Source organism: Heloderma suspectum, chromosome 9 (genome assembly GCF_057233095.1).
Source record: "Heloderma suspectum isolate Gila_16-S chromosome 9, 16-S_ref, whole genome shotgun sequence".
Taxonomy (NCBI): domain Eukaryota; kingdom Metazoa; phylum Chordata; class Lepidosauria; order Squamata; family Helodermatidae; genus Heloderma; species Heloderma suspectum.
The window spans coordinates 42,889,580-42,907,794 of NC_139466.1; the positions used below are offsets into that span (position 1 = coordinate 42,889,580).

The following is an 18,215-nucleotide window of genomic DNA, read 5'->3' on the forward strand; positions in this document are numbered from 1 at the left end:
CTACTGTCTCTACTTTCAATACTACTGTCTCTGCTGAGTCCACCTGAAAAGTTCTTCCTTTGGGGTGCTCGACACTGAATCACCAATGCAGGTGTGGGCAACTTGTGGCCCTCCAGATGAACTCCCATCATCCCTCACCAATGGCTATGCTGACTAAGGCTGATGGGTGGCATAGGCCAAAACATCTGCAAGGCCATAGGTTGCCCACCCATGCTATAAAACTCCGCCTCCTATTACTACTACTATGACTAGTAGTAGTAGTAGTAATAGTATTTCTTAGTCACCATTCTCAATACAACCCAAGGTGACCTACAACAAAATGATGAAGACATAGAAAATATAACATAGCTAAATCCAATTTCCATTAAAAACACCAAAACATAATAAAAACAACAAAGTTAGAAAAGAATACCCCATGTTAATTTTTCGTCCCAATACATCCTAGGTCTTTGACATGAAATACGTGAGGTGGGAAATTAAAGGACATTTAACATGATTTAAATGTTATATTATGTAGATTTTTAGCATGTACTTCTCTTGCATTATTTAAATCTAAGAAAAAAACAAAGGTACTGAAATCTGCTGACACACTAATGAATTTCAGCAGCCCAAAGAACTGTGCATGATATGCTGATGGCCACTCATCTGTTTCGACAGAATTCAGCTGTCTTCCACAGAGGCTGTTGGGGAACCTTCAGTTTCGCTGTTGCTACTTATTAGTTACATTTCATTCTGAGATTCATATGTATTTCAGTGACCGTGTTTGTGTGTGTGTGTGTGTGTGTAATATTCTTTCACATACTTGCTAGGGACCATAGGGTGCGATCTTACTTCACACAGAGCAAGTGAACATAGCCCTTACCCAGAGTGTGTGTGCTAGAATGTGCTCCCCGAAACCTCTGTAATGTTCAGCGGTTCCTTGGCAGATCACATAAAAAGGCAACCAGTCTGAAAGCCACTAGCCCGAGCTGTTGCCAGCTCAGCAAGTGGTGCCAGCTTTGTAGTCTGTAAGTGACTGGGATGCTGGACTATTTAGTGTATGTTATGGACCCAAGAGACATTTGTTGGCCCAGATGTGTCCACTCTTTGAGCCTTTTACATGAATGCTGTAAAGTGTTAGGTATGACGTGTATCTTTCTGGCCGCCTTTCCTTCCTTCGGCTGAACCTTTCCCCTTCCTCTGAATGTCAGAGATGCCTGTCCCTCGGTTGTTTTCCATGAGATTTACAGTCATTGGCTTCCTGATTCCACCCCCCACCCCCCAGCCTGATTTGTTGATACCTCTTTCCATTGTTTAGTGCTCTCTGTCCAGCTGCTCTGGTTCCTTCCCACAACCTGATGTCCACCCCTCTTTCTGTTTCTCCGTTCACAGGGGAGGCCAAGTGACTATCACCTCTGGGTAGTATCAGGAAGGGACAACCCTGCGTATCCTCTTATTGGTAAGAGCTCCTCTTTGCTTGAATGAATGGGGGGTAGTTCAATGCTTATTAATTTCATAAGCAATTTGAGTGAAATCTACTGCAGTTAATTTGTTTTGATTTATTTATTTATTTATTACATTTATATCCAGGATACAAAACTATAGCTATTATCATAACATCCACAGCTATGTTCACGCATTATCGGATTGGCTCATCACTGAAGGGCAGTTCTGATGCAATATATTAATCCAGTGTAATGCTCTGGAATAATGTCTATAGGGCATGGAACTGGCCAGGAATTATGTATGAGCAGAATACTGCCAGCCGATCGTATGCCTCCATACAGTGATAAGAAAAGCACACAGTTGAAGGCACACCACGTTACAGTGGAAGAGGTCTGGACTAGGAGTGCAGCTAAATTCTGCAGAGATGGAATTTGAGATGCTGTTGGTAGTTCTAGTAAGGTGGGGTGCGGTGGGGCAGATTGACTTGAGTCCATGTTGCTTTCAATAGGGATAGAATAATAGAAGCATAGAATAGTAGGGTTGGAAGGGGCCTACAAGGCCATCGGGTCCAACCCCCCTGCTCAATGCAGGAATCCAAGTCAGAGCATCCCTGACAGATGGCTGTCCAGCCTCGTCTTGAACGCCTCCAGTGTGGGAGAGCCCACCACCTCCCTTGGTCATGGGTTCCATTGTCGTCTTGCTCTAACAGTCAGGAAGTTTTTCCTGATGTTCAGCCGGAATCTGGCTTCCTGTCACTTGAGCCCATGATTCCGTGTCCTGCACTCTGGGATGATCAAGAAGAGATCCTAGCCTTCCTCTCTGTGACAACCTTTCAAGTACTTGAAGAGCGCTATCCTATCTCCCCTCAGTCTTCTCTTCTCAAGGCTAAATGTGCCCAGTTCTTTCAGTCTCTCTTTGTAGGGCTTTGTTTCCATTCCCCTGATCATCTTTGTTGCCCTCCTTCTTAAAGTGTGGTGCCCAGAACTGGACACAGTAGTCCAGATGAGGCCTAACCAGTGCTGAGTAGAGGGGAACTAGGACTTCCCGGGATTTGGAAGCTGTGCTTCTATTAATGCAGCCCAAAAGAGCATTTACCTTTTTTGCAGCCGCATCACATTGTTGGCTCATCTTCAGCTTGTGATCGACAACAATTCCAGGATCCTTCTTGCTTGTAGTGTTGTTGAGCCACGTCTCCCCCATCTTGTAACTGTGCATTTGGTTTCTTTTTCCTAGGTGCAGAACTTGGCATTTATCCCTATTAAATGTCATTCTGTTGTTTTCTGCCCAGCGCTCCAGTCTATCCAGATCACTTTGAATTTTGTTTCTGTCTTCGAAAGTATTAGCTATCCCACCCAATTTTATGTCATCTGCAAATTTGATCAGCATTCCCTGCACCTCCTCCTCCAAGTCGTTAATACAAATGTGGAAGAGCACTGGGCCCAGGACTGAGCCCTGCGGTACCCCACTCGTTACCTCTCCCCAGTTTGAGAAGATCCCATTGATAAGCACTCTTTGAGTCCGATTCTGTAGCCAACTGTGGATCCACCGGATCGTTGTTTCATCTAACCCGCTTTGAGCTAGTTTGCTCATCAGGATATCATGGGGCACTTTGTCGAAAGCTTTGCTGAAGTCGAGGTATATGATATCTACAGCATTCCCATGGTCCACAAGGGAGGTTACTTGATCAAAAAATGAGATCAGATTTGTCTGGCAGGACTTGTTCTTGACAAATCCATGTTGGCTTCGAGTAATCACTGCATTGTTTTAGAGTGCTTCCAGATGGATTGCTTGATCATCTGCTCCAGGATTTTCCCAGGGATTGATGTCAGACTGACTGGTCTGTAGTTCCCAGGTTCCTCCTTTTTACCCTTTTTGAAGATTAGCTCTCCTCCAGTCATCTGGCACTTCACCCATCCTCCATGATTTCTCAAAGAAATAGACAGTGGCTCTGAGAGTTCTTCTGCCAGTTCCTTTATTGCTTTGGGATGCAGTTCATCTGGCCCTGGAGATTTGAACTCATTCAAAGTAATTAGGTGTTCCTTGTCCATATGCCTATCGATCTCAAGCTGCAATCCTGCCCCTTCAACCTGTACTTCGCCTTTACCAGGGGGTTCATAGACCCTCTTTTGGGATAAGACTGACCCAAAGTAGAAATTGAGCACCTCTGCATTTTCTTTGTCATCTGTTATCGTTTTGCCATCCTTATTTAATAACTGAACCACCATTTCTTTCCTCTGCCTTTTACTATGCACATATCTGAAGAAAGCCTTCTTGTTGCTTTTAGCATCCCTCGCTAACCTCAGCTCGTTCTCAGCTTTAGCCTTCCTGACGCCATCCCTGCAATTCTGTGCTACCTGCCTGTACTCTTCCTTTGTTACTTGGCCTTCTTTCCACTTCCTATATGTGTCCTTTTTTGTTTTCAGGTCATCTCTAAGCTCTTTGTGAAGCCACATTGGCGTCTTCTGTTGTCTTCCGCCTTTTCTTCTTTTTGGAATTGTTTGTAATTGTGCCTTGAGAATTTCCTTTTTTAAAAGCTCCCACCCATCTTGGACTCCTTTTCTCGTTAGCGTCGCTTGCCATGGGACCTTACTGATCATTGTTCTGCGTTTATTAAAATCAGCTTTCCTAAAATCCAGGGTAGGCATTTGACTACACTTGGCTTTTGCTTCCCTTAGGACCAAGAACTCAAGTACAACATGGTCGCTTTCCCCCAGAGTTCCTGTAACTGCTACTTTATCCACTAAGTCATCTCTGTTGGTTAGGATCAAGTCAAGGATAGCCGATCCTCTAGTTCCTTCCTCTACCTTCTGTAGGAGGAAGTTATCCACCACACAAGTCAGGAATTTCCTGGAGGGGCCATGTTTTGCAGAATTTGTCTCCCAACAAATATCGGGGAAATTGAAGTCCCCCATTACTACTACATCATGCTTCCTTAAAACATTGGCTATTTGCTTTTCAAAAGTTTCATCCTCGTCTTCTTCTTGATTGGGTGGCCAATGGTAGACTCCGATCATCAGGTTCTTTTATTCTTTGCTCCCTTTATTTTGATCCAGATGCTCTCGATGGGACTACCAAGCTCATCCTCCTGTATTTCTGTGCAGAGATATGTATTTTTCACATACAGTGCAACCCCACCTCCCTTTCTGTTCCTCTTGTTCTTTTTGAACAAGTTATATCCTTCAATTGCTGTATTCCAGTCATGAGAGTCATCCCACCAAGTCTTAGTTATACCTATCAAGTCATAATTTCCCTCTTGTATTAAGAGTTCAAGTTCGTTCTGTTTGTTTCCCATACTCTGGGCATTCGTATATAGACATCGAAGACCATGTGCTTCATAGTCTGGCTTTCTTCCTACATGTGTCTGAAGACTATTATTGGGCGCTATTAGAGCTGTTCTCTCCGTTGCAGTGCATGAGCCTACGTTCATTGTTACCCCCAACTTTACATCTCCCTTCCCCATAGGATTCAATTTAAAGCCCTCCTGATGAAGTTCTTCATGCTGTGGCCAAACACATTCTTCCCATCCATTGTGAGGTGTAACCCGTCCCTTGCCAACAGCCCATCTTCCAGGAAGTATAACCCGTGGTCCCAGAATCCAAATCTCTCTCATCAGCACCACCTTCGTAGCCAGTCATTCACCCGGAGTATTTTTCGTTCCCTTTCTATCCCTCTTCTAACTAGTGGAAGTATGGAAGAGAAAACTATCTGGGCCCCAAAGTTCTCGAGTGTCCTTCCCAAAGCTTCAAAGTCTGACGTGATTTCTTCGTAGCTCCGCTTGGCAGTATCATTTGTTCCCACATGGATGAGAAGAAAGGGATACTTGTCAGTGGGCTTTATGAGTGCAGGCAACCTTTCAGTCACGTCTCTAATCCGTCCTCCCGGGAGACAACATACCTGGCGAGTCCATGGGTCTTCACGACATACTTGGGTCTCAATCCCACGCAGCAAGGTGTCTCCCACTACTACGCCTCTTCTCTTCTTGTTGTTGTAGGCCTGGGTTTCATCGCCTCTATTTGACTGACTTTCAGCCTCTTGCTCACTCTCATGTAGGTTCCCCTGTGATTCTTCCTCTGCAGGCTGTCCTCCAGTCTCATCCTCAAGTACCTGGAATCGGTTCCACAGCTCCACTGCTTCCACTGGTGCAGAGTGGCATCTACTTCTTCTTCTCCTAACCATCACCCTTTTCCAAGGAGTATCCTCTACTCCATTTTTCTTCACCTCAGCATTTCCCACTTCTGCCTCATCTTGCTGTTGCTCTTCAAGCTTCTGGTCTTCCCTTTGCTGCTGTAGTTCCCCCATTCTGTCCAAGAACTCTTGGTGTTCTCTTATTCCCTGGAGGGTCGACAGTCGCCGCTCCAGTCCACTTACTTTTTCTTCCAGCAGCGTGATCAACTTGCACTTGTTGCAGGTGTAGGCCATGTTGTTCTCAGGCAAGAAAACAAACATTGCACACACCTTGCAGGTCACCACCACTGGAGAGTCTTGTCCTTCCATAGCCTCTTTTCCCTGTTTGTGTCTAGCTTTGTGATTGTTCTAGACTAGCCTGTTTTAACCTCAGTAGAGGTTAAAAGCAGAGTCCCACTGGTGTGGAAGTGTGTGTTACAAGACAAATAAATGAAAAAAAAAGTTAGTTAAAAAAGAAAACAAAAGTTAGGGGCCTCCCCCTTGACCTCCCCTGCCGAACTCCCCTGGCCAACTCCTGTTTGCTCCCCCTGTTTGCTCGCTCTGGTGGCTCACTCTCTGGGAGCTTGCTTGCTTCTGTAGTCCCTGGACCAGCTGGAGCAGCACACTCTGCTCTGCTCTGCTCAGCTGGGAGGCGGGAAACAGACTGAAGCTTCCTGCCCACTCAGCTGCTGGCAGTACTCAGGCCACACACACCCAATTCAGGTGGAGCTCCCAGAAGCACCTGGTGAGCTCACAGCCACTCAGAAGGATAAAGGGCAGCCCCCTGGGCTTCCTGCAGCCCACTTACCTCTTAGCCTCTGTCTCCTTTGTCTCTTCTACCACTGGGAGCTTGCTTGCTTCTGTAGTCCCTGGAAGGACTACAGTTCCCTGGAAGTTCCCTGGAAGGATACACTGCATCCTTCTCACCGATACACTCTTGTTTCTGCAGCCCTAAGATTACAGCATTGCCAATGTTCAGGGATTGACCAGTTGTTGTCCAGCAATGTCTGGAGGGCCACAGGTTCCCCTTCCTTGTCATACAGCCTTGAATTAAAGTCAATGGTACAGTGTGACCATATGAACTAGACTTATGCAAAATCACATGGCCTGAAAGAGAACAGAGAGGTTGTTCTTTAGCAACACTACCAGAACAAACCAAAAGCCAGAAGCCTTTCCTGTTGATGAAATCTATAGCTCTGGCCAAGAGGAAAATGACCTGCACCATGGAATTCCTTCTGGGAAGCCCTGAGGACAGTTTTATGACTGTCAGAGTTCCATAGCCAAGGCAGCGACCTCTGGATAGTTTAGGGATCTGCCAAAGGACATCTGTTGTCAAAAAATGCTATGAGTTCTCTGGGAGGAGAGATGGCCATTTGAATGTCTGGGCCTGGGACTTTGAATCAGCAGCCTGCTCAGCCCATATTGAGATCCCCCAAACAAGCTGTATATTCCTGCACAGAATCCCTTATCAAAGCAATAGCAGCAAACCTAGCAGAGAATTCCCAGGGCGAAAGGGTCTCCCTTTACAGCAGCCATACTTCTTTCTGTTTGCTGTTCCAAACAGTCTTCTCCTCTTGCTTTCATCTTTTAGACTTCCTCTTATGCCCTTTCATGTCCACTGAGAGTCTCGAATGGGTGAAGCCGAATTCTACACACACACAAAACATAACAGCAATGCTGCAGCATAAATCCAAAGCAACTTTATACTTACATTGCCTCTACACAGCATGTATTCCCATATCACATCCTTTGTGTCGGAATCCTTTTCTCTCGCTGGCTCTTCAAGCTCCAAAAGCTTGCATGTAACCTTATATTCAAGCTGTAGGGTTGGCCTTACCAGGAAAGGAATGGCCTAAGCTAGTTCTCACAGTAGTGGTAAACCTATGTCAGGGCTGTACCACTTGAAACTCGCATGACAGAATGCACCTCCATAAGAAAAAAAAGTTGAAATTGGAAAGTTGAAACCTCTCCCTGTCCTTCTCTTTAGCCACGTGAGATGTAATTTTCACTCTCCTCATGCTCCTCCCACTTCGTGCTCCTTCCTCCTATTCAAATACCTTTCGCTTTTCATTGCTTAACCCTGGGGCCATCTACACAACAACAGAAGGAGAAGCACATCAGGGTATTCTCCGCATTTTCAGGAAATCGGCTTTGGACTGTCAGGGACACACAAAGTCAGACAAGCAGAGTATACCGTACCTAAACCCTCGCTTTTCACAGGTCACATGGTGCTTGGAATCAACATACTTCACGGTCAGGTGGGTGGAGTAGACCTGAACGTTATCAACCCAGCAGGTGCTGCTCAACCAATGAGAGAGGCTTGTGTCCTGCCCCTGTCCAGGCTCCCCCTTGCTGCCATGTTATTATCAATGGGAAAATAACTACTTCACAGTTCAGAAATGTTATGTGCACTTTTCCATGAAGAAGTTGAAATCCCCAACAGCATCTGAAGGCTCCCCCTGAGAGCTCCCCAACAGCGTAATTTCACCCTATTCCAGCAAGCAGTCAGGGAGTTATAGCTCCCACCCCCTTTTCCCCAATGTGCACACTTTTCCATGAAGAAGCCAAAATCCCCAATTATCCAGTGCAGCACGTGAAGGCTCCCCATGAGAGCACCTCACCACCCCAATTTTGCCCCATCCCTGCAAATTGTCACAGAGTTATAGCTTCCAAACCAGTTTTACTGCAAGCATCAGAGAAGCAAAGTAAAGCAAACATCAGAGAAGCAAAGTAACGCAATATCAGGGAAGGGAATTAACAAGACATCAGATAAGTGAAGTAACGCAAACATCAGAGAAGCACAATCATGCATCTCAATGGGGAAATGGAGGCTGTTATTCCCACTGGGAAAAAGAAGCACAGCACGATTCTGAAGGCTTGAAAAAGGGCTCTAGCGCTTTGATGTGTTGGAAAAGCAGGCTAGTTACTCTAGTTACTCTCCCTGGGGACAGTAGTGCCAATGGGGAAAAAGGAAAGAAGTGAGGGGAAGGGGCAGCCCCACCCCTTGACTATGTCACTGCCAGGTCACACAGGCACGCCCAGGAGTTAATGCGAAGGAATGTTGCACAGGAGCTGCCTGGGAACCGCTTTCACTGAAAACACACACAGAGTAAAACAACTTTCCGATAATGTGGCTTTTCAAGACAGAAGCTGCTGGGTGGCAGTGCACTGGCCACAACGTCATGTGCTGAACATGATCTCAAAACGCTCCCAATCTGCAGGAAATCTCCCATGAAGACATCCCCCCATTACATCTACACTGACTTTAATGTTAACCGTGGTTAATGTTAACCGTGGTTAATGTTAACCAAGTAGATTTCAACCTATTCATAGTTAGTGTTAGCCTCAGTGCAGATGTAACATTAACCCTGATTAGCACTAAAAAGGGAAGGAAGGGAGAATTTGAGTGTGGAGGAAAGCGCTTGATCACTTAATTGTGGTTAAGATACCAGGGGATGTTACATGTCCCCTTGTATGCCCGTTGTTAACTTGTGTAGAAAGCTGGCCGGTCAATACCAATACTTGGTAGAGATCTTCTATTGTAGTTACCACCTAAGGAAAGCTGGGCTGTTATTTATGCCACATAGCAACTTTTCCAGTCTGTTGGAGAATATATTTCTTGCAAGGCCTACAACTGATCCCTCCATCATAAGAATTTTATAGTATAGTTGCTTTATTTGTTTTGTTTGTTACCTTTATAATATCCCACCTTTTCCTCCAAGCAGCTGAAGGCAGCATACATGATCCTCCTTCTCTCCATTGTATCCTCACAACAACCCTTTGCAGTAGGTTAGGCTGAGAGTTAGCAACTGGCCCAAAGTCACCTAGCGAGCTTCATGGCAGGGTGGAGACTAGAACCCGGGTCTCCCCAGTTCTAGTCCAGTACTCTAACCACTGCACCACACTGGTTCTCTCGCTGATACTGCAGAAGTACACTGAGTCAGGTATTTCATTTAGGGTATGACAAAATTACTTTCCTTGGCAAAGGTGAATGGCCTGAGCCTGTGAGCAGCCAGTGGTGCAAAAGAAGCAATGCATGAGAAGCCATGGTGGGTCTGGTATAAGGAAAACTGGCCTTGGATCAGAGATATCTGGGTCCAGGGTTTCATCTTGCCAGGGAGTCCCCGGGTGAACCTGGGTGGTCACAATCTTCTAGGCTTGCCAGCTACTGAAAAACAAGAAAAAGTCTGGTGTGAAAAGCCAGTCAACTTCTGAGTGGGCTCTATAACGTTTTTCTTTTCTACCACCCATACCCATAAGACACAGCCAATAACTTGCCAGATTCTGTTCTCCAAATTCTGCTCCCTTGCTGGCTGGGTGGCAGCGTTTAGAGAAAATCGAACTGTGGAAACTTTCCAGACTCATCCAAATAACTGAGATCTGTGTAGTGGGTAGGCCACTATTTCAGTGCAAATCACAAGGGCTACCTGTAGCTAGAAGATAGAACAGAATTTCCTGGAACATGAGTTCTTCATAGGACCAGGTGGAATAGGAGGGCAGTTCTTCCCACTGTAATTTTCTTTTCTTTATATATTTAAAATTATTTTTAGGCCGCCTTTAAGGGTAGAACCCTGTCAAGGCAGCATACAGGATAAGAAAACCATACCAAAGTATACAAAGAAGCAATAAATCAGTATACAATTAAATGCAATTAAACATTATAAAAACAGATTTCACCATAAGACCTGCAGCCCGTAGCTTCTGGGAAGGCCAGCGAAAACAGGTGGGTCTTCGGAGCCTCCCTGAAGACCTGCAAAGAAGGGGCCTGGTGAAACCCTGATGCAAGGTGATTGCAGAAGCCCAAGGCCACCACTGAAAAGGCCACCACTGGAAAAGCCCCTTCCCTTGTACTCACCAGACTAACGGTCCTTGCTGGCGGGTGTGTCACCCCTGCAGTGGGCGTTGAACTCTTAGGGTAGAGGTGCCAAGATGGTGATAAATCAGACTCAAAGGTTCACTTACAAGGAGACTTTATTGGGTAATTTACAGCACACAGGCATACCCAATGGTTGGATCAGACAGCTTCTCTGAACCACGAGCCATTGGGCACAATGGGTCGTATACTCTACATGTCGCAATGAGGCAGCACAGCAGCAGCACGCGCCCCTGGCGTCCATTCCCGGCACAGGCCAGCAGTGTTGGGTTCTCGGCACGGCCAGCAGCTTTAAGGTAAACAAGCTCTGCTTCTCAGGCACATCAGTGATAAGACATTCTCCTCATTAGCGAGGAATGTTCTGAGAAGGCTGTTATCGGCCTTTTGACTCATCTGCACATGCTCAGAGGCTTACTAGCATGGGAATTGCACCAGTAGTGAACTTAAGCAAACATTATGGATCTCTAGGCCCCGCTAACAGTACAAATGACTTGGCTACACTCCTGGGGCCAATACAGCGGGCAAGGGAGAAGGCTTTCCCTTGATGACCTCCAAGCGTGGGCAGCCTGGTATGGGAGAAGGCGGCCCTTCAAGTAACTTGAGCCTGAGCCATTTAAGTCTGTAAAGGTTGAAAGCAGCACTTTACACTGGGCTCAGAAACACTCTAGCAACCAATACAGCTAGCACAACAGTGGTGTCATATGATCAGTCTGCCCAGCCCCCACCAGTATCCGGCTGGCTGCATTCTGCACCAACTGAAGGTTCCAAACCATCTTCAAAGGCTACCCCATGTGGAGCACATCACAGTAGTCATGCCCGGATGTCACCAGAGCATGAATGACCGAGGCGAGATCCTCCTTCACTAGATAGGGTCACGTTGGCATACTAGCCTAAGCTGATCAAAAGTACTCTTGGCCACCACTGCCACCCGAGCTTCCCAGTTAGCTCCAAGCCCAGGAGCACACCCGCACACTTGGCCCTCCGGGGGAGCGCAACCCATCTAAGATCAGATGTATTCCTCTGTCCAGATTGGTCTGTTTCCCTACCCATGGTACCTCCATCTTGTCTGGATTAAGTCTCGGCTTGTTTGCCCTCGTCCGTCTCAACACTGCCTCCAGACACTGGGTCAGACATGCAACAGCCTCCCTAGGATCATTAGATGGAAACGAGGCAGAGATTAGTGTTGTCTGCATAGTGAGGGCACTCCAGCCCAAACTGCTAAATCACTTCCCGCAGTAGTTTCATGTGGATGTTGAAGAGCAGAGGGACAGGACAGAACCTTGCAGTACCCCACAGGCCAGTTCCCTGGCTTAAGTCAGCTACTAGTGCAACCAAGGCTGTTTACGCCCTGGTGGAAGGGTGCTGGGCCCAAGCACTGGCACAACAGCAGCCACTGGCAATGATGCACCTGAACGTTTCCCCTTCTTGGCGCAGCCATTGGTGCGGATGAAAGAGGGAGGGACCATCACTGGGCCCATAAGCGGGACCCTGGGGCCGTCCTTAGAGCTGCAGGATAACACTGCAGGAAGCCCCCCTTTTACAGGAATGGTTCCAGAGCAGGATATCTCCGTTATATTTCTGCAAAGGTTAAGATGGGGATGCAAACTAGTATTTACACCTTGGGCACTCAGTGCTTTCTTATCTGCTTTACAAGGATCAGGCAGATATGGGCATCAACCAGAGATTTTCTCCCTCTTGAACATCAGACTGATTTTGGACTCCTAGTCAAAAGCTGCAGTGACAATTGGCCCCTGTTGCCATTCGACACTGTACACATTAGTAAGTCTGATGCCGTGACATTCAGGTTGGGGTGAGCCAGAGCAGTTTGAAGTTCACAAGAACAGGCCTTTTAGTTGCTCAGACCAGTGAGCAAACCAGACTCAGAAACTATCAGCCAATGTGCTCTGGCCTATTGGTGTACGGAGGCTACTTTGGCTGGTGTGGTGGTCATCCCTGCAATCCCGGTGGGGTGGGCATAGGACACATTCCTGCCTGACATCCCCCAGGTCATTCATTTCACCCACTGTCGATTCGAGTCCTGACAGGTAAGTTCTTTCACAGCATTTCATCTCACAAGCTTAGTTATCCCCAGGTTAGTGAGGGGCAACTTCCAGCAGATGCTGCAAACAGATTCTTCTTACCTGTCATTGCAATAGGCCATGAGCATCCCTTCAGCATCATTCTTGGCTGCCTGCGAGACTCTGTGGACCAGCTTCAAGTATCCAACAACAATATGCTGCTGGCTGATGAATATGAAACTTCCCTCTTGGATCAGCACCCCAGGGATAGACCATGTCAGTTCATCTTGAGACCCAGGCCCCATGCTCCAGTGCAACTGCGAGGAGGTAAACAATCTGGAGTTGCTGGGAGGGTCCATAGGGAACTCAGCTTGTCACCCTTTGCTATAACACACCCTCCCCCAACCTGGTGCCCTCCAGATGTATTGTACTACAACACTAGTCATCCCCAGCCAGCATGGGAGGACACCAGGGTGGGGAAGGCTGCTATAATACCTCCACAGGTTCTATTAGAGGAACATTTTAGTACTGAAATGACATTTCTCAGTGGTTCACATTCCAGCAGTTTCAGAATTCAGATTCAGTTGTTTGAAATTTGGACAAATGTTGCTTTTGAAATTATACTTCACTGGATTTTTTAAAATTTCTGGTGAATTAAAGCCATAAGATTATCATCTTTTCAAATTCTGTTTACACACTTCTCTTTTTTTTTAACTAACTCACCAAATTCCAATAGCATCATTGCTGCTGGAGATAAACGAACATAACAAGGCTGTACTGCATATAGCCAAAAGCCTTTGCGACCTCTAGTGAGAACTGAGATAGTTGGGGTGGAGTGTGTGAATCAAATTAGAAAATAAATATGACTTTTTTCATGCAAATTCTGGAGTACTTCTGCCTGCTCCTTCTAATGCCACCTCATACCCATTACCCGGTTGCTTCATGCAATGAAACCACAGCTGGAAACATCAGAAGCTGCCTTATACCAGTCAGACCCTTGGTCCATCTAGCTCAGCCTTGTCTACACCGACTGGCAGCAATGGCTCTCCAGGGTTACAGACCAGAGTTTTTCCACCCCTTACTGGAGATGCCGGGGATGGAACCTGGGACCTCACAAGGTGTGTACTACTGGACCACTGAGCCGTGATCCTTCTCTCTGGTACTTCCACTCTGAAAAGTGGCACCAAATGTGACACCAAAAGGACTGTTTAACCTTTCCCCCGGCTGCAGTGGAAATATTGGGGGGGGAGATCAGCTGCAAATAACCCTCCGCCACATCTTCATTGCAGCAGAACATTGGCAGCCAGGATTTGGAAAGACAACTTGGCTGTTTAATGTGTAGTTTTGGCCACAAATAATTTATGTATAAGAGAAACAGAAAGATCAGGCACCCTTTTACTTACAGATGTCATGCAGGAGACTCATCCTGACCACAGGTCTCCCAGCATTTATTTTAAACAGTAGGTCAGTAGTGCTGTGTGTGTGTGTTGAACTCTTTCTTTCCCCCTACACCCTTTTCTTGATCGAAATCACCCCACCCCGGCTTCTAGGGAAAAAGGCATGATACAGAGGCCTGGTTTCTTTCCTCAGTGGGGGTAAACAACAGCTTCAGGGGTAGGAAGGTTTCCATGTGGGAAAGGCGTGGGGGGAAGATTGGACACTCCCTCCCTCAGCACCGTTGTCTCAATCAAACTGAGAGGGCCCCCCCCCCCCCCCCCGTGGCTGGTTTTCAGTTTTTAAAAATGTTGGGGATCTGATGGTGGTTCGTGTGCCATGTCTGTCTTGTTATTGAGCATCCTTGCAAAGGTTGGTCCTGAAATCCACGGGGCATTTCCGCTTTCAGAAACTTTGCAGAAGCACACCAAGAGGAAGAAATCTTTGATTGATTGGGCTCTCCGCCGAAGTATCAGCACCCCAACTGGCAGCCCAGTGTCACAGTCCCCAACCACGCCACGGAAGCTTTTTGGCCTGTCGCTGACATCTGTTTGTTCTGATGGAAGTCTTCCTAAGCCAATTATGGTGAGATGGGACTCTTGACATACAGACTCACATACCAGTTCGGAGTCATGTTATCTGGCCCCTTTTCTTTCTGTCCTGATCAGGAGGCTTTCAGGCCACATCAAACTTCTGAGGGTCTTCACCACACTGTCCAAGAGGTTGTCCCTTCCTCAACCCTCTCCTCCTTTGCCCATCTCCCATGGACCCCATGCCTGTTTCTCTGCTGCTTGGGGTAGTTGCCAGCACACAAGCCCTGGCCTCCATGTTTTCTAAGGATGCCACATGTCTGCAAAGCTGTGTGCCCACATTGTGTCATAAGGAAAGATGAAAGCCAGGACATACACCGCCAGCATCGTTGTATTGGGTGGTCAATAGCCCTGGTGGTAGCAGCTGAAGAGGTAGGCAGACCTAGTCTGCAATTCAAGCAATGCTCAAGTATTCCTGAAGATGGGTGTGTCTGCAGTGTAGCTTTTGTTGCTCTTTGTTCAAATTGTAGGCATGGGACAGCGTCTGATCTAGACAGGGTCCACAATGAGTGAAGGGTTAAAGCCTCCCGCCCACCCCCACTCCCCATGCTGGCTATTTCCAAAAGAAAAATCTGGCACTCAAGGGCAAACCACATGAATTTGGCCTTCACATATAGTTTGGACCTTGATCTCTCTCTTCCATCACGTAGGCCTCCTTGATAAAACTAGGGATGTACGAAACTCACTTACCTTTCCGCGGATTGTGTTCACGGTGGGGGGGGAGGTGCTCCGTCCCTCCCCCCAGAATCCTCGACGGGGGGGGAGGCGATCCGGTCCTCCCCCCTGGAATCCTGTCTGGCCGGCTCCACTCCGCGGCAGCTCCGTGGAGCAGCCGGCCAGGCCTGTCCGCAGCCGGAGTTCCGGCCACAGACGGGCTGCTGCGGACATTGCGTCCAGACAGGCTGCCGTGATAGGCTACGTAAGTATTTACATAGCCTATCACGGCTAACCCCCCCCCAAAAAAAACCAGCATACACAAATGGCGGCGGCTACAGCGGCCGCCATTTGCGTTCCCTATTTTTCACCATTCTAGCCTACGTAAATATTTACGTAGGCTAGAACGACGGGGGGGAAAAGGAACGCAAATAGTGCCCAATACGCTATTTGCGTTCCCCCTTTTTTTCGCCGTAATAGCCTACGTAAATATTTACGTAGGCTAGAACGGCGAAAAATAGGGAATGCAAATGGCGGCCGCCGTAGCTGCCGCCATTTGCATACGCTGGGGTTTTTTTTGGGGGGGTAGCCGTGATAGGCTACGTAAATACTTACGTAGCCTGTCACAGCTGGAAGGACGCCAATGGCAGCCACAGCAGCCTGGCCGCGGCCGGCCAGGAGACCAGCTGCCAGAGCCGCCGCCACCACCACCGAATCCGCTGCATCTGCCCCAGGTTAGTTCCATCCGTGGGGGGGGGGGGGGGCAGGATGCCATTCTGCCATGGATTCCGGGGGGCCAGAGTCTAAAGAATCTGGCCTCACTGGAATCCATGGCGGAATTCTGTGCCATCCTTAGATAAAACCTTCGCGATTAGTGATGAGCCACATCCCCCTGTAGCTTGTTGTGACAGCCTAAACCAATTTGTCTAAGTCGCAAATTAAAGCAGATAATCATCCTTGGTGAGCCTTCCTCTGACTGCGTTGGCCTTCCCTTCACCACCCTCAGGATATTCTCCAACTCTTGTACCACGAAGGTCCCTCCACAAGGGGCATCTTCAGGCGTTCAGCCAATGCCAAGATTTGCAAGGAAGTGAAAGAGAAACTCAACTCTGGAGATGACGTCCAGGTGGATGGGGAATCTGTCTTCGTGGCAGCGGCAGTCATAACGGTAACTTAGTCCATACAATCAGTGCTCAATAGCATTTGAATATAAGGACTAGGTAGGAACTTAAAAGTTGCTGTGCAGAGTGACAGGGAGTGGATGCAAAGACTTAAAGAGTAGAGGAAGCAGAGTGAATGGAAAATCGATTCCCAGAATCCTCTCCACCTGCCTGTGGCAATAGTGGTTTTGAGTCAGCCCATGCTGATCGTCAACATACGGCAAGGTGATTCTGTGCAGAATTGTTGAATTCTGATTTTTAAAATCTCAGAGCAAATTTGGGTGTTCTTGCTTGGGTGAAACATCCTGGGAATTTCAAGGAAAACTAAAATAGTTTCTATAAGATTAGCTATATTAATTGGCCCAGGAAGTTGGGGAGGGGGGTGTTCCACACATCATAACTTGCCACCAAGATTCACTTTTAAAAACAAATTTTGCTGTGAATTTTGGCAAAACATCAGGACAAGTGAACATTTTTCGAGGGCGGTGGCGGGGGTGGGGGGTCATTGCAGCCCTAGTTGTGTACACGCCCCAGTCGCAACCCTCTCAGCTCAGCTTGGCTCAGCTTTGGGGCCAAATGCTACAAAAGCCACACATCGTAACTTGCACTGGTGTGCCAAAAGCCAGTTGCACTGAGTTCAGGTCCTGGCAGCAGTGTACTCAGGCTAATGAGGGAGGATGTCAAGAAGGGCTGGCTGAAAACCTTGGCTGCCTCAGGCTGAGAGGCAGCCAATGTTGTGTGACTCTGTCCTGACATGGAGGGCAGAAAGAGGTTGCAAGAGCAATGATGGGCGAGAAGGATCTTGGCAGAACAACAGAAAGACAAGAGAGATCTTGGAGGTGTTGGCTAAGAAGTGACAAGGCTTGGCAATGGCCTCAAAGTGGATGGAAAAAGAAGGTGAAAAAAGCAATCACAGTTTGTGTCCAAATGACAGGAGATAATACAAGCCTACGCATGTTTTGACCTGCCAAGCCAAACACAGCCCACTAGCCATGTAGTTGAGCCTGCCAGGCACTTACAACCTCCCCTGCCACACACACACACACACACACACTTTCAACACATTTTGAAAGTCCCAGGCAGGCAGAAAAACAAGAGATATATCAAACCACCAGTAGGCTGTTGTTCATGCTGAACATGAGCTGATGCGTCACAATTGGGTAGACCTGAGATAACAGTATATTTTACAACAGTAAACAAGTGTGAAGTGGGGAGAATTTGTGTAGAAAGATTAGAGACACCTAACACACCATTCTGTGCAGATCAGGGAAGACTCTGTACTCGTCACTCCCATGGTAGTGCAACCTGTTCTTATGGAGGCACCTGATATGTTTACTTGAAGACGGTGAGCATCACAGCACTGTCTCCCACATGAGAGTTGGTGTCCCTGTCTTCAGGATATCTTAAGCCTGCAGGGCACAGAGTCCTGGAGAATGACACCAAGGGTGTATTCAGCAACAACTGCACTGGATGGAATGCTTCCATCTGCATAGTACTGCCCGCAACTCTGTGACACCAGACCACATGGAGCACATTTATGATGCATCTGTCATTCTAAACGATGAGTTTAAAAGCAAACAAGTATTTTATGCTTATTTATAAAACAAAGCTCAAAACTGACTCAATTACTCTTCACGACTGACCAGATTACTCTGCATGTGTATATTTAATTTAGGATTTTCTGCGAAATATACCTGACAGTGTTCTATCCTCAGACATGCACAGACTGTGGATGGAAGCCATGGATAAGGAAAAGCGAGCACATAAGATTGAAGCAATCAAAAGGTTTGTTCCAGCTTGTCCGCCTTGAGACTGAGCAATATATGTAGGTTTATCGGCCTAAATTGGATATTGCAGGGAACAATGTCCAGGTGTGCATTTCATGAGACATCATCAC

General features: G+C 47.2%; 1 protein-coding gene across 3 annotated transcripts in view; it reads left to right on the forward strand.

Annotated features, from left to right (window-relative positions):
• Positions 1 to 18,215, forward strand: part of LOC146338668 (uncharacterized) — an 82,410-nt gene that overhangs the window by 53,581 nt on the left and 10,614 nt on the right. For all 3 annotated transcript variants that reach the window (XM_084814255.1, XM_084814254.1, XM_084814256.1), the window contains 5 exons: positions 1,372 to 1,438; positions 12,619 to 12,807; positions 14,324 to 14,499; positions 16,165 to 16,326; positions 17,994 to 18,103. In XM_084814255.1, coding sequence (XP_084670381.1) covers positions 1,372 to 1,438; positions 12,619 to 12,807; positions 14,324 to 14,499; positions 16,165 to 16,326; positions 17,994 to 18,103 — 704 coding nt within the window. The remainder of the gene's footprint in view (positions 1 to 1,371; positions 1,439 to 12,618; positions 12,808 to 14,323; positions 14,500 to 16,164; positions 16,327 to 17,993; positions 18,104 to 18,215) is intronic.